At 38.2% G+C, this 21574-nt stretch overlaps 8 protein-coding genes across 8 annotated transcripts; all 8 read left to right on the top strand.

Moving 5' to 3' along the window:
* Positions 1-174: 174 nt before the first annotated feature.
* Positions 175-1037, top strand: GCK72_025699 (uncharacterized protein; the record flags this gene model as incomplete). Its single annotated transcript, XM_003106281.2, has 4 exons — positions 175-237; positions 282-398; positions 481-576; positions 957-1037. 4 exons carry the CDS (start codon positions 175-177, stop codon positions 1035-1037), a joined length of 357 nt encoding a protein of 118 aa, XP_003106329.2.
* Positions 1038-1307: 270 nt separating this feature from the next.
* On the top strand, positions 1308-1622 carry GCK72_025698 (uncharacterized protein; the record flags this gene model as incomplete). The annotated part of the gene is made up of 2 exons (XM_053736448.1): positions 1308-1400; positions 1476-1622. 2 exons carry the CDS (start codon positions 1308-1310, stop codon positions 1620-1622), a joined length of 240 nt encoding a protein of 79 aa, XP_053580014.1.
* A 500-nt stretch (positions 1623-2122) lies between these two features.
* GCK72_025697 (uncharacterized protein) lies at positions 2123-2506 on the top strand (the record flags this gene model as incomplete). Its single annotated transcript, XM_003106152.2, has 3 exons — positions 2123-2161; positions 2205-2351; positions 2411-2506. 3 exons carry the CDS (start codon positions 2123-2125, stop codon positions 2504-2506), a joined length of 282 nt encoding a protein of 93 aa, XP_003106200.2.
* A 944-nt stretch (positions 2507-3450) lies between these two features.
* Positions 3451-4178, top strand: GCK72_025696 (uncharacterized protein; the record flags this gene model as incomplete). Its single annotated transcript, XM_003106121.1, has 2 exons — positions 3451-3525; positions 4011-4178. The coding sequence occupies 2 exons, from the start codon at positions 3451-3453 to the stop codon at positions 4176-4178; spliced, it is 243 nt and encodes an 80-aa protein (XP_003106169.1).
* Positions 4179-5490: 1312 nt separating this feature from the next.
* GCK72_025695 (uncharacterized protein) lies at positions 5491-5907 on the top strand (the record flags this gene model as incomplete). Its single annotated transcript, XM_003106284.2, has 2 exons — positions 5491-5547; positions 5740-5907. The coding sequence occupies 2 exons, from the start codon at positions 5491-5493 to the stop codon at positions 5905-5907; spliced, it is 225 nt and encodes a 74-aa protein (XP_003106332.2).
* A 4943-nt stretch (positions 5908-10850) lies between these two features.
* GCK72_025694 (uncharacterized protein) lies at positions 10851-12156 on the top strand (the record flags this gene model as incomplete). The annotated part of the gene is made up of 7 exons (XM_053736447.1): positions 10851-10929; positions 10979-11113; positions 11157-11357; positions 11402-11476; positions 11663-11797; positions 11848-11973; positions 12023-12156. 7 exons carry the CDS (start codon positions 10851-10853, stop codon positions 12154-12156), a joined length of 885 nt encoding a protein of 294 aa, XP_053580013.1.
* Positions 12157-14528: 2372 nt separating this feature from the next.
* Positions 14529-15538, top strand: GCK72_025693 (uncharacterized protein; the record flags this gene model as incomplete). Its single annotated transcript, XM_003106252.2, has 4 exons — positions 14529-14602; positions 14646-15164; positions 15221-15391; positions 15442-15538. The coding sequence occupies 4 exons, from the start codon at positions 14529-14531 to the stop codon at positions 15536-15538; spliced, it is 861 nt and encodes a 286-aa protein (XP_003106300.2).
* A 557-nt stretch (positions 15539-16095) lies between these two features.
* GCK72_025692 (uncharacterized protein) lies at positions 16096-19906 on the top strand (the record flags this gene model as incomplete). Its single annotated transcript, XM_003106120.2, has 11 exons — positions 16096-16203; positions 16639-16739; positions 16788-17100; positions 17159-17259; positions 17307-17591; positions 17639-17755; positions 17808-18014; positions 18061-18192; positions 18249-18359; positions 18411-18999; positions 19568-19906. The coding sequence occupies 11 exons, from the start codon at positions 16096-16098 to the stop codon at positions 19904-19906; spliced, it is 2403 nt and encodes an 800-aa protein (XP_003106168.2).
* Between the last annotated feature and the right edge of the window lie 1668 nt (positions 19907-21574).

Genomic DNA, 21574 nt, shown 5'->3' with positions numbered 1-21574 from the left:
GTAAACTGTTTCTTGTTATGTACTATTTACTGTGAATCGTTTTTTTATCAAAACTCTCCGATTTTTATTTCATAACTCCATTCACAGGTTTGATACCTGGTCATTTATCTCTTGTGACTAGTTTTTTTCCAAAAATTTCGATCGATTTTTCAACTTTTTCAACAGGTAACAATCATGGCTGAATCTACCGAACATGTTGAGTACAACCTGCTGGAGTCACCATTCGTCAGCACTACGGTAGGATTTCCGGGAATTAGCAGAATATGAATGAAGACTTTCAGACAATCAGCTCCCTCAACTCGATCCAATTCGAAATGGACATCGATGAGTACGCAACGGACCCGGAAGAGGAAAAAGAAGAGGATATCGTGGAGCAGCAGGTCAAAATGCACGGATTTGTAAGTGTAGAAAGTTCAGAGGTGTCATTTTCCTAAGCAAACGGGAGTAAAACGACTGGTATTCCAAAAAACACTTTTCTAGCCGCTCGAGTTCAGGAATACTGGGGACGAGTCACCAGGTAAATCGGTTTCTCGAGCTAGTACTGCTTCCATTGGCGGTGAGCATCCTGAACACTCTGTAAGTTAGAGCTGTTTAGTATTCTGCTTGTTTTTATTGCTTTTGTGTTCAGCGAAAATCTGGTCAGAAAAAAAAGAAAAATTGAAATGTAGTTTTATTTTGTTTCATAATCTGGTGTAATACTAAACTTTAAAACTAAAACTTAGCGTTAACTTTCATGAAATTTGTCAAACTTACTCATCTCACAAGTAACACTCAAGCTGCCTCCTTGAAAATTCACAATTATTCATATAAAATTCAGAAGACACATAACACTTGACACCCAAAAATTAATCAACATTTAATTTAATATTAAACTCAAAACGTTTTGCATGATCTCGCTTCAGTTCCGCCTACCAAGTCATATCCGTTATTTTATGTGCTTATTGTTCTTATTTCAGTGCGAAACCATTGCCAGAGCAGTTGTTGCTCTGTTTCTCGTCATTCTGATTTTCATTGCCTGCTCATGGTGGACTGAGTGATTCTTTGATTCTGGCATGATGTCTCAAGACTAACCTTTTTTAAATCTCATATTTTTTGTATATAGTAGTTTACTACCACTCGATTCTCTGATCTCGTTACATCACAAAATCTCTATTTTGCTTCTCTAGTCCCACCTTCTGATTCTCTAGTCAAGCTATTTTCACATGTTCACTAGTCCAGTCACAATTCTCAATAAATCCTCTTCACCTCTTGTTTTCTGGCATCAAAACGTTACCGAATACCGTCCTGACAGTTAATATCAGCTCAGCATGAAGTGGTTATCATTCAATGACCCGGATTTTTGCCTTCCACGGAATCAAATGAGTTTCATCCAAGCCTCGATTCTACGCAGCGACAAGGAGGTAGGTTCATGAATTAGTGCATGGCAAGAAACCTAGAATAGCATGGTTATCTTTTATTTCCCCCTCCTTTTTCAGAACGACATCTACGTCCCACTGGTCGGTGGTCTTCTTATGTTCTACATTTCAATAACTTTTCAACGTGGAAATATTGTGATGAGATGCTTTGCAATCGCTGATCTTACTGTAGCCATTCTTCGTTTTTGTCATTTGGAATTCTGTTAAGTTTAGAGTCATGTTTTTTAATGTTTTTCTCATTTCCTTTCATCCGTTATCTAATTTCCTTTTTGCATGTTGCCATAGTGTTTTTTTTGCCATGCCCTCTTCAAAATCAAAAATCCTACTTTACTTTTGAATTTTGTTCGAAATATAGTGAAATTTTGTTCGAAATATAGTGAAATAAAGTGAAATTTCGTGTGTTGTGCTCGTTATTCGTCTTCCGTTGCTTGGTTTTGTCACCGACTTCTTTTATTTTTGTTCCCTTCCGACGTTTTCTACTTTTCTGACCGCCGGCTTCAGGGTTTTTAATATCATTTCTTGGAAACCGAGAGAAACCGAGTCATCTGTTAAAATGCCATCGGTAAGGAATTCTTAAAATTTTGCAGTTTGAATAAATGTATTGATTTTTCTCAGCAACAAAAAAAGAAGGACACCGTGTCAAAGAACATGGGTGGTCGATATGCTCCTATTGAGAGGGCACTCCGCTCAAAACCGCACGTGTCAATATGGATGTGAGCGGTAGTATTAACTACACACCCAACCCGGTAAAATAATTATTTTTCTGAACTAATTAACGGCTTTTTTTAGATTGTCATGAATTTGTTTCACCCGGAACAAGCTCAAGAAAGCCGGACTCCAAAATTCTTTGAACCAGCGGCTCTTAACCAGGGTACCACCCAGCCACCTAACCAGTCATGTGGACCAGAGACTTTCAACTCCAACACTACAACTGAGGTAAGTCCTATTCTCAAATTTAGTCATATTTCCATTCTTCTCTCATAACATGTTTCCAGGCCCCAGCTCTTCCTCGTGCAACCAACGCGCCATCGGGAACAAACTGCCATCCGGAAGCCGCCGCCATGGAGTGGAGCCACTGCGGCGGCAGATAAGAAAATGATCTATTGGGACAATAAATGTATGAAATATGTCTTCGGAGTTAATCTCAATAAACCATCTTTGTTGTTACACCATTTTTCGCGGCTTAACTTTGAAAAATTATTTGCTGCGGGGAGTTGAGAGCTTAACTAAAAAAAGACTGCTTCCTTTGTGCGGTGGTATTGGGCGGGACGCTCTTGGAAGAGTAGACGATTTAAGAAGTGGTAACAATGAAAACTGAAAATTACTGTTATGGATACGAAAACAGACTCCCTCGAGAATCTATACACCTGTCTCAATCTTTATCTCCCGACAAACACATTATATACCAACTTTGCCCAGCTTGAGCATCCATTATCTGGATTACTTCTTAAAAAAAGGACCATTTACGCGATTTCCCCAGGATGAACATTTTTAAATGGGTGCTTCTGCTTGTCCTCTGCACATTAAGTCTCCCTATTCAGCCACTGTACAAAATGCCATCTCAGACGAAAAAATGTGCGCACGGAGCCTCCAAACATTCAATTTCAAATAAACACCTAATTGTGAGTTTGTTGGAAGCCTACAGTAAGAAAATGTGATCCATTGAGCCACTATACGATTTTAATAGCTTGCGTGGAAGATTCCTTATTTGAAGAATTTCAGGCGCTGCCGATGTGCCTGTTTGTCATTGTTCTTGTGACGTATTTGGTAGAAAAACGCACTCGCCGAAGGAACCGCCCACTTTTCCACTTGCTCATTCTTGGACACGTATTCGCAGCTTTCATCATTCTGTACAAATACTTCGAACGTTACTGACTTCTTTTTTTCTGATCTCCTGTTTTGTAAAGAACCTTCAGCTTCATTAATTGTATTACTTTTTTTGATTCTCTCGGTGTACCAATGTTCCCTCATGATGACATCAATAAATAAACTTTTTTATTCAATTTCAGATTGTAAACACTTTCAGGCAGAAAAAATGAGCGCGGGATTCTGCAAAGCCACCAGGATGATGCTGGTTTTCCAGGCGTTCATCTTCAAAGCTACAAAAGAAGTAAGATAGTGAAGTAACTATCGAATCAAAAAGTTAGAATGTATAATTTCCTAAAGAAAGGACATGTTCGCTTGAAGTGCGATTCTTGCTAGCAAACCAGAACGTCATATGTTCTTGATAAATCTCTGTAAACTAATGTTAATTTGAAATGAGGAAGTTGGGATAAAATCTGGAATTGACTAACTAGGGAAGGTCGCCGAGTATCTGTGTAGTTACGGAACATGACCTATATTGTTGGAAAGATGAGCAAGCCTTGTTTGTGGTCCAAAGTTTTACCTCATTTTTCCGAATACCACGCCTTAAGGGCAAAAACTGAGCATGTGTTTGAAATCAGCGTTTTCTCAGATTTCCAAAATATAGTTCACGTTTTATGGTCACTCAGAGGCCTTTCTATCTAAGTTTTTTCAGGTATGAGGTTTTTAAGCTAACATATATACTGTCTGTAATATCAATCCTGATTCAAATTCCCTCTAATTTTTTTTCAGTTTGATCTGTTCGTGTCCGTGCTCATCACTGCCTACTTCTGTGCTCTTCACGTCTACACTCGCTCATCGCCAACTCACAGTGCCGTGTCACTTCAAGTCACTCGTACCCTTGGAATCGTCTCACTCTTCTTCCTAACCCTCCGTATCATTGATCTCCATTACTGCTAACTCTCTTTCTTTTATCTCAAGCTTTTTTTCTGGAAGTCGTGCCAAATAAAACCCTGTCGCTTTTTTCAATTCATGTTCAGATTTCATATTTTGAGGATGTGGGCAGGGAAGAGCTCCGAGCAGCGAGCAGACATTTCTATGGCAACGATTGTTATTGAAGATGGGGGAAAAAGAGAAAGGAGACATTATCGTTGTCGTCAAAAATGAAAAACATAGGGTGGATTCACAAGGGAGAAGGGGGAATCGAAATTGTAAAGTGGAGTAGGTGGGACAAAAGGTATACTGTGGAATGAAAGGGGGAATAACCAAAAAATGGATTTGTGAGAACAAAGAGAATCGCTTAATTTCATAGGTTGGTGGGTGGTCCGCATTAGCATATTCTTACAAGGGAAGTCTTTAAAGACGAGGATTTCAAACTATCTATAAATTTGGTCATAAGTAGTTTCGACTAGAGGAAGTTCATTTCTGCCATTAAAACGGGTTAAATGTCTCTGTGAGCCAAGTTATGAGCTCTCGAACGTTTCATATGATTAAGCTTTATTCAATGAAATTCCAAATCGGTCGCATTTTCCCCACCGCGCGGTTTCTGTGCTTCCAGCGGTTTACCTCTGCTCGTTCTTTGGAAAAATGAGAACATCTTTGCGTATACTATTTGCCGATAAGAAATTTCAAGTTTGAGAGCTTATAACTTGTCTCGCAGAGATATTTAACTGGTTTTGATGGCAGAAATGGACTTCCCGTAGTTCAAACTAGCCATAATCAAATTTTTAGATCGTTTGAAAGCCGCGTCTCCAAAGACGCCCCTTGTGAGAATGTTTCGGTAAATATAGAAAAAATAAGTTTGTTTTCACCCACACTCTTTATTTGACCTTTAGGAAAGTTTTTCGTATAACTTCTTGTGGTTAGAGATATATAGAACATTTTTTCTGTTATTTTCTTAATTATCCAGGTTTAGTTACAAGCTAATGTGGAATCTTGGTCGTTGAACTTTACTTTCAATCTTTCAGTGAAAGACTTTCACTCAATTTTCAAAAATTTTCTTTAAACTCCCATAATTATAATTTCCAAAACGCCCACTCAATGTCTAGGTGAAATCCAAAAGCACAACCCTTTTCCTTCTTTTTCTTCCCATAATTTTCCTTCTTCCACCCATAAATTTGAATTCGAAAAAAGACAGATTTGTGACAGCACATCCTACCTACTCCTTTTCCTATTTTCCATTTTTGTGTGTTTTCTTCTATGTAGTATCCTTTTTTGTCAATTTTTCGAATCGATTCACGTCATACCTTATTTCCGGTAGCAAGTGTCAACAATGTGCGGAGAGAAAGAGCTCGAGTCTTCTGATTACTCGTCGGATGAGGACACTGAGGTGAGTACAATCTTGTGACCACGAAATGATAGGAAAAATAGATATTCTGAAGTTTCAAAAAACTAAAATTTAAAAAAAAACGGTTTAGCCCGGTTTTACTGTAGAATGTAGTATTTTCATATAATAGTATTTAAAAAAGTTATATACAGCAAAAATTTTTTTCACTGGCTTGAGCAAACTTTTCATTTTCAGTCGCTCGACTCGTTCCATTCTATCAAAACCGAGAGAGTTGCACGTACCTGGGCCTACAGTATCCTCTTCTGCTACACGCTCGCCGCCATCTCGTTCATGGCCATCTTCGTCATCTGGTTCTTCACCAAAGAGGAGGACATCTCGGAGGATGTCTTGGATTTTGACTAATTACATCGTCTCATTGATATCCCCCCAATAAAAATTTGTGACTGCTAGACCTTATGTTATGAATTTCAGAAGGTAGAATCGAACTGGCTATAGTGTACTCAGCACCTTTGACTTGATAGAATCTACCTTGAACTCTGATAAGTCACTACAAAACCAAAACGAATCCGTCACTTGACCAGAACCAACAATAATTGCCAAACACTACAATTGGTCAGAGCCTCAACACCAAGAATAGCCTCGAAGGGTGTGGACATCGCACTCGTCCACATATTTCATTCACGGAAAAGACAACCCGACAAATTTTGGCAACCCGACAAATTACTGGTTATCGAGAAAAAAATTGTGCGTATTCGAGTTACTCCGAGACACCAGTCCTTTTGAAAGAGTATTCTGTTTTTTGTCGCATCTCCCATTTCCGAAATTCGATTCACTTTTATTCCGGAAACTGATTTTTTTATTCAATCAACACAAGTGGAAATGAGTATTTGTCATTCATCATTTTGAGCGGTTTGGCAACATTTGATAAGATAACGTTGTTCATGTGAGTTGTTTTATTTTTAAAGTATCAAAAAAATAACGTTATGAACGTCTAATTAATCTTCTGATGAAACCTTGAAATCGTATTTAAGTTCCATAGTGTCCTCAATTCGCACTAGTTTGTATAGTGAAAGTATTCATACTGGGAAAACTAATGATTTTCTTGAACAACATAAAATACAGTCCCTGGGCGGTTTTCATGATAACAAACCGGTCTGAAAACCCTATCCCTTTTTTTCAGAACATGCTGAGCCTAAACATTTATTAAGTATTACATTTTTGAACTCAAACCGGCACGCCATTGCCTCCAATAAATCCTACTTTTTTTCAAGTTTTAATCAAGATACCACATAATATAAAAAACGGTGGAATAGCTGGAACTAAGAGGCAAAAATTCATTCCGACTAACGTTTTGATTAATTCACAAAAAGTAAAAACCCAGTTTATTTACTATTTATTGATAATGTATTTTAGATGTATACTTTTGGTTATAGTCAAGTCTTGATTTAGATATCTTTTTTTTCACTATCAAACTGGCCATTTTCCAGAATGCCTCGTGAACGTCTCACCAACTTGGACTACACCATCATATCCACAAAAAAGGAGTCATCATGTCTGAAATTTGAGCGATACATCTCTACATCCCAATGGTTTGCCATCGGTTTCGCGGCTCTTGGATTTATCACCATCATAGTAATTTTCTTGTTTCTGTATTGTTGAACTGTGTTCACTTCGTTTCTTTGCGAACCTATAAACACATTTTTGTTAACTCAAAGGTGTTACTAGTTGGTCTTGAATGTCGAACTCTTCGTCTTATGGGAAAAGGTTCAATAGAGTTCAAACTCAGATTTTTCTTTTTTGACTTATCAAGTTTTTCGTACTAAACATGATAACTTTTGTAGCAAGGCTCTCTAGAGATTTGAAGAGTACACCTTCTTGTGATATACTTTTTGTCAACTCTTTTTTTTCTTCTTTTCTTTCTTCTTTCAAGTACTCAAAAATTCAAATATGCTTCATACATCTCATAAAAGCTTTAAACATAATTGAACAATTTTGAGGTGGCTTTTCTCATAATGTTCTTAGATAAAATGTCAAATTTTGTCATCACGACATAATTCTTTTTGCAAACCACGCGTTGTTTTTAACGAGAGACCATTTTCCAGAATGCCTCGTGAAGAAGCGGGTGAAGTTTAGATGCCACTTCATCACATAATTCAAATTAGAGTGTGTGCTCTCTGTTTTCAGAGGTAACCATATAATCCGAGATAAGGAATTTCGTTGATTTTTTGTCCTGTTTTTGCAATGGTTTGCGTCATATCTGTTCTTTATTTTTGAAACATAAATGAAACTTGTAATCTAAAATCGAACAACGTAGTCAGTGGGACAAATGCACAAACAACAACACTTAGTTTTATTAGAGGTCATAATTGGAATTTGCAATTTGTATGTACGAAATACGAGCTTTTTTAATACTCACTATTCCGTTTGATATCAAATCTAAACTGACCACCCTTTCTTTTTAAAACGTTGATAAGCAGAATCTCATTTGAAACCCAAACAAATTCCTTGTTTGAAAATACTCGATTTACCATAATTATCCCTAGTGGAATGTGAATCATAGTTGTTTTCAATCTTAGCCACAACCCACATTCAGAACATATCTGATAATTATATTAGTAGATCAGAATAATTTTTACTAGATGGGAATAGTCACGTTGTTCTGTTTAATTCGAACGAGTCCACTCCAGCAGAAAAACACGCACCAATGTCCATGTTTAAATCTTCAGTCAATTATGTACTCCGACTTTTGGATAAGAGGAATTGTTAACTCAAAAGTTCAATTAGTTGGTTTATGAACGTCGAATCCCCCTTCATATGAGTGAAAGCAAAATGAGCAAAAAAGGTTTTTATTTTCTGACTTATCCTGTTTTTCGTGCTAACTACGGAGTGATCCAGACGTATTTCGGAGATCTGGGTTAAATTATATATCGACAAAAAGCATTTTGCAGAACGTTTCTACGAAAAAAGTTGTTCCGGTTTTTGTGAAATCTCAGTACTACAACTTTAAGCTCAGTTGTCCCGATTATTAGAAGCGTTTTGCAAAATTTGAAAACAGTTTCGTGGTCCTCAGATTTTAAACTATCCACCATGCAGGTCTTATTTCAAAAGCCCGAAATACGTCCGGATCATTCCCTAGTAAATATGACACCTTTTATATTACGTTGCACCCTGAAGACTTGGGGACAATACCCTCCCACGTAAAACTCATTGTTTTTGTTTCGACCGCTTTTCTTTTTTTTCTTCATTTTTCATTCAATTACCATCAAATATTCAAATATGCTTCATACATTTTGCACAACCTTCATCATAATTGAAAACATTGAGTGGGTTTTTCTCATCTTTCCCTTGAAAGAAAATGTCAAATTTAATGTTGAGGACATAATTCTTTTTTGAAAATAGACGTTTTGTTTAACAAGAAAAAGAGGCGGAAATTTTTTTGATAACACTACATCACGTAATTGAAATTGAAATGTGTGAAGTGCGATGTTTTTTGGAGCTAGTTGTTAGATCGGTTGAATAATTTGAAGAGTGTTAATTTAATGTTAAGAATGTGAAAACAGATCCCGGTCAGTTTTGTCTTTATTGATTCACTGTTGCGATTCCCATTTTCAAAACAGGGCAATGTAGTCTGTGTACTGTATAGGTCTACGATGCAACCATTCGCAGTCAGTATTATTGGATCCCAAAGAAAAATGCGGCTTTTGTAAGTTAGAGGTACTGACTGATTTAAAAAATACTCGCATTACGATAATTATGTCTACTGGATGGTGAAAAATTAGACATTCTAGCTTCCCTCACGCTTGTTTTTTTGTTTTGATGATTTATCCTATTTGCTGAACTTTCCTTTTACTTATTCTGATTCTCCAGTGGCTTTCTCTAAATAAAGATTAAAGTTCTGCAGATCTATCGGAACCGTGGACTTTGATGACAAAAGAACAATGAGTGCAGGTATGTTATCATTATATGGATAATGTTTTCATCGAGCCATCAACAAAATATGACTTGGATTTATTTATAACTTTTTTGAACCATACACGTTGATCACTTTTATTAGTTTGTTCCATTTTCGAGATGCAATACCGCTCAAAAGTAAATTAAGCTTTGCCCTGTCTTACAAAATAACTTTCTGTGAGATCGAACAGATTAAGAATAGAACTCCATTTTTGTAGTTTGCAACTTCTTTGGACGGACACTTCCTAGCAAGTTACATATCGACAAAGTAGTCTCTTTCAAATTGACCCATTTCATTGCGAAATAGTGTGATATTCAAGCTGTTGACTTAAAATTTTTATAACTCTCTAGGGAGTGTCAATACAAAAAAAGCCGCCAACTACGAAAATAGAGTTCTACTAAATAAAAGAAAATAGAATCTGTTTGATCCCACAAAAAGTTATTTTGTAAGACAGTTAGTTTTACTATGACACACTGTCAAGGTTGTGCATTTTAAACTGAAAAAGGCAAAACTTAATACACTTTTGAGCGGTACTGTAGATTTGTCATTGCTTTATTCTCATATTCTCCAATCTACAAAAGGTAAAAACCATTTGAGTTGATTATTATATCCACGTGAATCAAAAATTGTCTTCCACTGCGTTTTTTGATATTCAGATTTTTTAACTCAGAGAAATCAAAAACACAGCTTGGCGCTAGCTAATGTAAGTATTACTTATGTAAGATGGCACCAGCATTTTCAGTTCACAAGTACTGGAATGTCTTGAAACAATATTCAAGCAGCGTTTATAACTTCCGCTTGTAAAAAAAATCAAATCAAATAAACTAACTTGTTGTTATGGTTCTGGTCAGTTATCATAAACTTGTTGTTATGGTTCTGGTCAGTTATCTTTCTGATTGAAAGAAAAATAATGTTAATTATAGAAGCCAAAACATCTGAACTGTATCTCAACAGCAAGGTCTTGGGTGAAAATGACTGTCCAGAGTCAGGTACAAGGATGGGATCGAAAAAGATCACACAAAACATAAGACCCCTCCAATTTGGTTGTCCACCGAAATCAACCGATCAGTCAGAAGGTAATTGATATTATTTCAGCTTAAGTTTTCAAAAATAACCGAAATTTCCCAGCATTGATAAACTCTTTTAGAAAAATACAACAATTTATTCAAAGTGTTGAAATATATACAAGAAGCTTGTTCTCAAAAAACTACAGAAAGAGAGGTTACCTCTTTAAAATCAGGTTTGTTCTAATTGTCGGTTTACAATAATGACACGGTGATTTTTAGCGCTCTACAAATATGAGTCAGGTAAACCACGACGTCGCCTGTCTCTCAGATTTGGAAGTCCAATTGTGACAGTTCGTTACATAGAAAACAGAGAAACGCTGAAGGAAATGTATAAAAGTTCAATTTCGCATTGCCCACAATATGACGGAAAGGATATACTTAAAAGCAACACTCAACCTTCTATGAGTAAGTCGTGTGTTTTGAGTCAAAATAGATAACGTGTTTTCTAATACAGAAAATGGCGACAGGGAGGCTACCTCTACTCCTTTCAGTGTAGTTTTGGATCAATCGCACAAAAAAGAAAAAGAAAATCAAAAAAGTCAGGAACAAAACCGTCAATCACCAAGATATAATCCATATAACAATTCAGGTGTGAATCTATTCGAGGAAACTATGTAATTCAAATCTTTCAGGACGATATGAATCAAAATCATGGGCTCATAGCGATCATTGCAAAAACGAAGATTCAAGAACCTTAAAACACGAAGTCACAGAGCCAATATATGAAAAGGAACATGATGTCTCAGATACCAACAAAAATATTGGAATGAATCGGAATATTACGTATGAGTTTTCCCTGATTGCACCACCTAAAGCTTCAATTCAACTTCTTGGTTTTTTGAGAATCAGATGTCAATAATAAAATGAAAACTTTCAGAAAATGGCACGGATCAGAAGTCTCCAGTCAATTCGAATCCGGTCATTCACTTGAATAATCATGGAGAAGCAGTTTGTAAGACAGAAGCTGGTGGTGTTTTGATAGAGCTGATATCGCGAGCTAAATACGCACCAGCAAAAAATCTATTAATCTGCCTTTCCGTGAAAACAGAATTTGGGTACATGAAAATTTCTCCCTGGATTAACCCATTTTCCGGTATTTTTCAAATTTAGATTTGACTCACTAATGAGTATTTTACAGATGCTTCGAATGCTAAAACATTATCATCTTGCTGTCTTGCTTGTAGAATCCAAACGGAATTTTATGCAAAAGACGAATTCAACATTGTTTTTGCTTTTGTAGCCTTGGCTTGCAGCTATCCCAACGTTTTCTCAAGTGACTAATATTATTTTCAATTCTTTGATTTTTAAAGTTTATTGTTTCAGATCAAGATATCTACCTTGGTACCGAAGAATTGATATTTAAATATAGTTATCAGACAAGAAAATACAAAATCACCTCGCGTATCACTCCGTATTTTGTCATCGAAAGCCACAAACAATACGCCAAATGTGATTGCCTTTTTTCAGTTGTTAAAAAAGTATTCAAGATTAATTGCAGCTTATTTGGTACAACAAAAACAACATCCAAATGCTTTTGGAGTGTATAGCACAAAAGAAGTACTACTCAAGACTGTGCGGTGCGAGGAAACGTGGGAACTGGATGATGCTGGCGAGATTTGCTCTCAACATTAACCAGTTCTGATTATTCCAACCATTCATCTTTGTAATGTTTTGATTACATGTCGGAGAGTTTATTCTTGTTTTGTATCATAGCAAAGATTTCAATATACACAGTGAATCCACGTTGATACATTCAATATCAAAGTTTTTTCATTGACAACACAAATTGTTAGGTTTCAAAGTTCAAACTCAAACTTATTTTGAAACACACTCTAGCTAGACGCAAACCGTCAAGAACTGTCGGCTGCTTGCTTATCACTTGGTATATAAGCAGTCTCGTCGCAGCAGTTACCCGTCGGTCCGGCGTCAGTGGGTTATCATTTCTGTTCCCTACGGGGAAATTTCCCATCGGCACTACCCTGACCGTTGTTTTTTTTTGAATCTCGGTATAATAGCTTGATTTTCACAAAGGTCTTCAAAATTTTTCAAACCGAAAAAGAAAAAAAAAGATAAGCCCAATGCGGGGCTCGAACCCGCGACAACCAGATTAAGAGTCTGGTGCTCTACCGACTGAGCTAACCGGGCGGCGATCGAAACAGTAGCGCAACCTCCACAAATACAGCGCACGCGGAACTTGAGAAAGAGAAACGACAGACACTTCAGATAACACGTCGCTGCTGTTCTAGATTTCAAGGTCAGTTAAAAAAAAGTAGACGATCTCACATTTTTGATACTTCTACACTGCAAAAGTTAGACAAATTATACAGTAGAACAAGTCAGAGACGATAATTTTTCCAATGTCTGTTTTTTCATGCTCAATTTTTGCCGATTTTATTCATATGTTGAAATGCAGTATCATCTTTCTATTTTTTGTTCATTTTGGGATGAATACTTCTTCAAAAACAAGAAACAACGATCAAGTTAGGGTCAATGGAAAAGTCCTCTCCCCCGAGCGAACTTCAAAGAGATAACCCAGAGACGCCGGACCGATAGAAAGTAGGAAACTCCAATTTGCTTATATACCCGTTGCCAACGGAGCAGCGGACGTTTTCCTTTAAAAATGGACTACTTCGGTGTGTGAATACGTCGAAAGAGAAGTGAAGAGAAACGAGACAAATTTCCTTCTTCGTTTCGCAATACACCGGCAATCGGCCAAAAGTTGTCGGCTGCTTGCCCTGCGCTCGGTATATAAAAACACTCGACGCAGCAGTTCACCGACGGTCCGGCGTCAGTGGGTTATCCTTTCATGTGTTCCCTTCGGGGAAATTTCCCATCGGCACCAACTTGACCGTTACTTTTTAACATTTTGCTGAAAAAAATCTTTGCATACAGAATAAAAGGTCCGGACGACTCATGATGAGGGAATTAATTGATAATACAAATAAAAAAACAGAAAGAATATATTCCGATGAAGGAAACACACCAGCGATATCCAATTCAAGCTTTATTCTGTTAGGCAAAAATCAAAATTTTGATTTCAGAAATCAACCTGTCTCAAAAGTTATTTCAATATCACTGTATGAAAATACTATACACAACAATTACACATTTGTTTTCTCTTCGGTTTAGGTATCTGTCATCGGAGTTTCATCAAAAGCTACAAAAATTGTCAAATTTCCATCCTCTACGCCCTTTTCACTCCCGAAGTCTATTTCGAAATTTCTTCCAACGCAAACTGTCAAGAATTGTCGGCTGCTTGCTTATCACTTGGTATATAAGCACTCTTGCCGCAGCAGTTTACCGTCGGTCCGGCGTCAGTGGGTTATCATTTCTGTGTTCCCTTCGGGGAAATTTCCCATCGGCACCAACTTGACCGTTGTTTTGGAAAACACTTTTGTATGTCTCTGTGCACATCTTAATAGGACACATTTTTTTTCATAAAACGAACAAACTACGAAACTCTTCAGAATCTTTCGTAGAAAAAATAATAAAAAAGATAAGCCCAATGCGGGGCTCGAACCCGCGACAACCAGATTAAGAGTCTGGTGCTCTACCGACTGAGCTAACCGGGCGGCGATTGAAACAGTGGCGCAACCTACTTAAATACAGCGCACGTAAAACTTGAGAGAGAAAAGACAGACACTTCAGATAACACTTCACTGCGAGGTGTTCTAGAAATCAAGGTCGGTAAAAAAGTAGGCACAGTTTCGATATTTCTGCACTGTAAAAGTTAGCCATGTCTCACGGTAGAACACTTATTGCTGTTCTAAAACTCAAATCCAACAAAACAAAGTTCTCGAATAAAACTTGCCAACTTTTCTAATTGAGATCAGCAACTAAATGATTCATAAGATCTAGCTCATCCAGTTCTAAACTCATGTAACCATCAAAAGTTGCCACCCAAGGTTTGAGGTCAAAGTTGTGAAGCAGTTGATTAAACAAGAATTGTTTCCAATAAAAGATGGACCGACTGGTCACAGAACATGAACAGAGAAAGTTTAACCATGAGTGCCTACTGTATTGCGTTCCTCCTTATTCTTATCACTGGTACTGAAACATGCAGTGATTCTGCTTCCAAGTAAGTTATCAACTGAAAAATAGAAAAAAGAAAAACATTTCAGCTGCGCTAACTGGGTTGCAAACGGATTTTGCACATCAACTTTTTACACCACCGCTCAAAAAACTGAGTACTGTGCATCGTCATGCGGGTTGTGCTCTTCTTCTTCCTTCTCTTCCACCACAGCTTCATCTTCCTCCTGCACAGATTCCAGTTCTAGCTGTACTTCATGGGCTGCTAATGGATTTTGCACTTCTACTTTCTACACAACCGCCCTGAAAACCCAATACTGTGCGTCTACTTGCTCCTTGTGCTCTGATTCTAGTTCATCTTCTTCTTCATCTTCTTCATCATCAAGTGCTACAACTTCTGCCTCGTCTTCTTCCTCTTCATCGTCATCCTCTTCCTCTGCTACCACATCATCATCAGATTCTACAACTGCTAACACTGAATCTACAACTTATTCTTCGACATCGTCAGATTCCTCATCATCATCATCTTCTTCTGATTCTTCTTCCTCATTCTCATCCTCAACATCCACTGCTACCACATCTGCCACTACCTGCACTGATTCATCCTCGAGGTAACTATTTTCATTTTTTTACTACAAAACTTCCAATTTATACATTTTTATTCCAGTTGCTCTTCCTGGGCTGCCAATGGTTTCTGCACATCTTCGTTCTACACCACTGCTATCAAAACTCAATACTGTGCTTCTACATGCTCTCTATGTTCTTCCTCGGATAGTTCGTCTTCAAGTTCCAGTTCCACTGCATCCACCTCGTCTACCTGCACAGATTCGGCGTCTGCGTAAATTTTGAAGTTTTCTGCTATTGAAAACTTTAATTTTCATATTCCAGATGCTCTTCCTGGGCTGCCAGTGGATACTGCACCAACAGTTTTTACACCGATGCTCAACGAATCCTCTACTGTGCGAAAACCTGCGGATTGTGTTAATCTGTTAAACCTTACATTTCTGATATAGTGATTTTAGTCGAATAAATCCATTTTTCATCTTGTTTTTTCTTGGAATAACCTTAATTTTTTCTCTGCTGAATTTGTCAAAAACATTTTGGAACTTGTCCTAAACGAAAAAATATGAATAAACTCATACACACCATCATCTGCAGCAGTGGCCGTGGCCGCCACGCAACAAAAGCGGCCGGCCACTGCCAGCAGCCCGAGAGAAGAGAAAAGAGCGGTGAGTGTGAGTTTGAGTGTGTCTGTGTGTTGCCACACACCACGGTGAGTATCCGCATCGATCGGCGGAGAGCGACGGGCCTCTCCATCGAAGTGCCCCTATTCACCGATATCTGCGCTTTCTTCCCCCGAAAAATGCGCCAGCACAAAGAACGCGTCAATCAATTTCTTGCCCCGATGTTGAAAATTCAAATTTAAAAAAAATTTTCTATCTAGTTTTTCTATTTTTCCCTGATTCGTGTTATGGAATTTTTTCGTTAAATTAAATTAGTAATTTTTTACTTTTTTAAACATATTTTTACGTTTTTACAGGAATGCAGAAACCTCCACGTCCTGTCTTCCGACGCGCCTACCCAAACTTGGATTCACTATTCGGTCATGTCTATTCAAACCTGACTGGAGAACCGTTGACACCAACTAAAGTGAGTATTTTATAATTGAAAATTTTTCGAGATAATTTCATACTTGCAAATCGGGCCGAAACTGGCTGACCAGCGCGTAACTCGTTTAAAACGCAATGCTATGGTCTGAAAAAATACCAAAATTTAAATATCGGCGAGTTCTATGTCTGTAACTCACTACGGACCGAATGTCGAATCGTTAATGTGCCGCCGGCCTGGCTAGAATAGCATTTTGGCCGTGTTTGAATATTTTGGCACTTTTTCCCGGCTCGCGGACATTAACGATACGCCTCCTGACCCGTCGTGGGTCATAGACGCAGATCTCGCCGAGATCTACATTTTGGAATATTTTTCAGCCCATAGTATTTCGTTTTAAGCGAGCTAAGCGCCCCCGTGTTGGCCCGGTTCGCATGCATGGATAACAATGTAATTGAATAAATCCCACTAAACTTACAGATCGCTACGTTCTACTTGATCCGAGTCCTGTTCCAAACGCATTTTGGCCTGCGTCATGAGCGGTCGTTCTACGGTCTTTTTGATACCCGGGCAAAGCTATAGTTGGTTACCGTTGGTTTTTAACACCTTATTAAAACATCATTTTTCAGCGTCTTTGAATGGCTCTACCTTTTTATGTCTACGGAAAGGGAACTCACCTGGGATGAATACCGAATGTTGACTCGTGATGCGTTTGAAGACTATCGCGAGATCAACAAGAATTTCTATGCGGTTATCGAACAGATCGGGTCGGGACAGGCTGATATCAACTTTGGAATTGAGGACGAGTTCTATACGAACAAGTATTCGAAGGATCCGAAATTGCACCCAAACGATCCGTACCACGAAGCGGTTGAGCTCGCAACACGGGATGATCTCCACTTCTCGTCCGCCTTCTCCCACATTTATCGCTGGGTGAAGAGGGTGAGTAGCTGCTTCAAGTTTCAAGAACTTGGAATAATTAGCCAATGTTTTTTTTTAGATTCTTGCTCAATATAGCAAAACTTCCAATGCCGACCTGTTCAAGTTGAACGAAACGATGCGTGAGTGGATTCATACCAACGGAGAAGATTATGTCAGTCCGTGAGTTTTATCTGGTAAATTATTCAAAAAGTGCAAATTATTTTCAGATACCCAATCGAAAACATGGGGACGCCTCTTCCTTACGTCATCGACTGCTCCATGAGAGCCAGAAAATGGGTCAACGAATTTACCTTCATCATCCAAAAGAATCTGTGGGATGCGACAGGCAAGCTGGAGCTCGATGATATCTTCAACTACACAAAGCTCGTTCAAAAACACCATCCAGACGTTATCGAAGCGTTTCTTCTGGAAGCAGTGCTTCAGGTGCAGATGAAAGATGGGCCTAGCGCAATCAAAGCGTTGAAGTCCTACTTTGAGTTGTCAAGCTTTGAGTAAGTCCGTCAAATCAAAATGAATATAGATCAAAACGTTATTTAAGGTTGAACAGCAACATGTTGCACGCCATGAAGACTCATCGTCTTGGAGTTCCCAACTTCGCTCCATTGATGTACTCGCCAATCCTCCAAGCCAGAATCTGTAGACTGTTTGGAGACCTGTAAGTGTTTTCACATAAAAATGTTGCTTTAATTTTTTCTTCATTCTTCCAGCCCAGCCGCCCGAATGCTGCTCGACGAGAGTCTCCAGCAAGCTCAGATCCGCAACGACGAGATTTGTCATCAAATGGCAAATGTTGAAATGCATACATGTAGTGTTATTGGTAGTGACATTTTTCTGGAGAACAACGCTCAGCGGATCATAGAATACGTTGATAAGGATCGTCGTGTTTTGAGAAAAGCTTTGAGACATATTGATGAGTAAGTTAGGAAATTCTAGTCCGAATTAAACTCAGTACTATTTCAGTCTTCATGGGCAACACCGCACTGGTCCATGCTGTTTGGAGTCGGAGGATGACTTCGAGGTGGTTGCTGAATTAGATTCCTACGGAAAAATGCTCATGATTTTGAAGAAGATTGCTGCAGGGCACTTCAAATTGTAAGTTACCCTCCAATACTGAACATTTTTCGGTAAATTTTTTGTTTGTTTTTCAGGAGATACCACCGGGACGCCGAAATAGGATTCAATAGTCAATTAGGAAGTGACCCTGAGGAGAGAGGGCAGAGAGTGACCACGTACGGTTTATCTATCATTTGCAGCAACGCGTAAGTGGAGTGATTTCAATATTATATTATAAATCACATGCATGTTTTCAGAATCCGTAACGGAATGTACGATCAAGCTACAAGTGTCGCAGAGAGTTTGCTCGATGGTGAGTTGGAGACGGAAAGATGCTACTCTCACAACACGGAACCCGTGGCGGTTGCATATGCTAACCTGGCGTATTCCCATGCGGCACGGGGAGACTACGACGAATCCATCGATGTAATATGGGAAGCAGTGGAAGTCTTTCCGGATGAAGAGATGTGGCAAGGTTTTCGTCACATCCAAGCTTGCTTAGCCATCATCCTGTACGAGAAGTACTTCATGGGGACTGACTATTATTGGGCAAAGAATCTTCTCAAAGATCTTGCCCCCTTCTCTGAATTCGAGTACAAAATTAGAAAAAGTCTTTTGATTTGCGTTCAAGGAAGATGCAACGAAGCGATCAACATGTTGTTGGATTTGAAAGCTGATGATGTTTATTTAAAAATCAGAGTTCAAATGCAAATTGGCTGTATCTACACGTCTACCAAGGCGTTTGGAAAAGCGTTGCTTGCTTTCAAAGAGGCAATGATTCTAGCTTCCGGAACGACTTTGTTGGGAATCAAGGCTTTGATTCTCAGAAGAATGGCTACAATGCTGGTAAGTTTTTGTGAGATTAGGATAATCACTATCTAGCAAAGGAAGTCTTTGGAGACGCGGCTTTCAACGATCAATAGATTTGGCGATAGGTACTTTCGACTGACGGGAAGTTCATTTCTGCTGTCAAATCTGGCAAAATATCATTGAGTTCTCAACCTTATAACATGATTATGTTTTTTTTCACATGAACTTCTAAACCATGAAATGGTTTACACAATGTTCTCTTTTTTCAACGGACGAGCACACATGAACCGCTGGGGAACACATATGGAACCGCGCGGTGGCGTATATGCGACCGATTTGGAATTCCATGTGAAAAAGCTTATCAATTCAAAAAGTTTGACAGCGTATAACTCAGCTCGCAGAGACATTTAGCCGGTTTTAATGGAAAAAATAGACTCCCTGGAGTCCAAAGTACCTGTAACCAAGTTTATAGATAGTTTGAAAGCCGTGTCACCAAAGTCTTCCTTGGTAAGTGTGTGCACACATGTGTCACTATGAGTTTTGAGTTTTTTTTTTTACTCTGACTATGAGTTTTCAAATCTATATAATTATTGATTCTTTTCAGATGTGCGAAGGAAAGTACCAGCAAGCCCAAAAAGTTCTCGACCAGTGTACCAATGACGTTCTGTATCACGGAACGTACATTGAGAAAGCATGTCTACATGTTACAGCTGCAAGAACTGCTCGCATGCTCGGAAAAGACCCTCGACAGTTCCTCAGATTGGCACGAGAGTTGGTGCATTACAATTGGCCAGCGATGGAGAAGATGATCCTCTCAGAGCTTGCCTTGCTTTACGACCCCAAAGGATTGATGCCGAACGCGAATCGATTGTCTCAAGTTTGTGAGCAATTTGGAAAAATTACGGCTCTAGTTCCCGGAAAATGCGTGTGGTTGCTTATGTGAGAAGCTCACTGGTTATTCTATCGCGCTCCAATCAAAGTTACTGCTTTCTATGTGCCTATTTATTGTTTTTATCACTTTTCTCTCCACACAGTATTACTGATTCGAATTGTATTCCTTTTTGTTCATAGATTTTCCGACAAATTGCTCTTCTTTAATGTAAACGATCTTTTTTCTATTTAAATGCCGGTCTCAATGAGATTTCTACGAGTTTTTTTCTTTTTTTTTACAATTGTATGACTATAAAGCTGGTTATTGTAAGAATTTGGAATCCATTCATTTCAAAAGAAGAAATAAAATAATTTTATGTCACGTGGAGCCAATATGTAGTTTTGAGAATTGTGGCTACCTTCATAAGTTCAAATTATGCCCCCCTCATTGATTGTTGGAAATGGTTGTTGCTCATAAAGCTGCTGAAACATCGGCACCGGTGAATTTATTAAAAAGATTCGAATCGCTGCCAGCTGCCATTAGCTTTTTCTGAGATAACTTTGTTAATTTCAACATTTAAGAGCACGATAAGTGCTTCAACTGTACTTAATCATCTCAAATAACCAGGATTGACCTAATAAATTGATTTTTCTCCACATTTTGCCTGATTATTCATTAACTTTTACACTGACATGATGTATAAAACTTGTAAACTACAATTGAGAGAAGAAAATAACTTATCTGACTGATTTTATCATACTCGATGGCCGATAGTCAAAATAGTTGACATTATGGGAAGATTATTAAGTCTGAATAAAAATTTTGTTAATTGTCTGTCATTTGGAATTTGTTTTCTTTTCAGACTTGAGACGAGCCGATCCGGGTCGGGTCATTTTTGATTAATCTGTACTTTAAACGTTTTTAACTGGTTTTTAGCGTTTCCCGAAGAAAAATGGATCACAATAGTTCATTTTACCAATAACTAAATTTAAGTAATGTCGTTACATGCAAGTTGTATCTAAATACTGTTTAGATTGTGAATTATTTACGTATTTCAGAAACTTTCTAGTTCTTAAACGATTTATTGTGCGGACACATTTAAATTAATTCGTTTTGCTTACTTGCCAGTTTTTTATACAAAACATCTGATTTCCCTGCTCAAAGGGTGGAAATACGAAATTTACGTTGAATGATTGTAATTTTTCAAAAATTGTTATGTAAACCATCATCATTGTCAGTTTTAGCATTCTACCTTAAAATCTAATTCAATTTTTATTAGGTTGTCCCATAAGTTTTCGAACATTATTGAATTCAAATTTATTCAAAGCCAGAATATTACAAAAATCAAACATAGTGACCACCTTTATCCACGACTGTTTGCCATTTAGTAGGTAGAGATTCAATACCTTTCCGCCAAAACTCAGGCTGCTTCGAGTCAAAATACTTCTTCAACCATTTCTCGACCTCTGACTTTGTTTTGAAGTCCTGGACTTCAAAGGATCGATGCATGTCGCTGAACAGATGGTAATCCGAAGGAGCGATATCAGGGCTGTACGGAGGGTGAGCAGGGACTCTCCAGTGGAATGTAGCCCGGAGAGACTTGATCGTCTTTGCGGTGTGTGGTCTTGCGTTGTCATGGAGGTAGTGGACTTTGTGACCGTGTAGAGGGTAGGTTTTCAGTTTGGGCTTCACCTTTTGTAATTGAGAAGAATAGTAGTCGGCGGTGATAGTTTTTGCCCC

Source organism: Caenorhabditis remanei, chromosome X, assembly GCF_010183535.1.
Source record: "Caenorhabditis remanei strain PX506 chromosome X, whole genome shotgun sequence".
NCBI classification, from domain to species: domain Eukaryota; kingdom Metazoa; phylum Nematoda; class Chromadorea; order Rhabditida; family Rhabditidae; genus Caenorhabditis; species Caenorhabditis remanei.
This window is presented reverse-complemented; position numbering and strand designations above follow the sequence as displayed.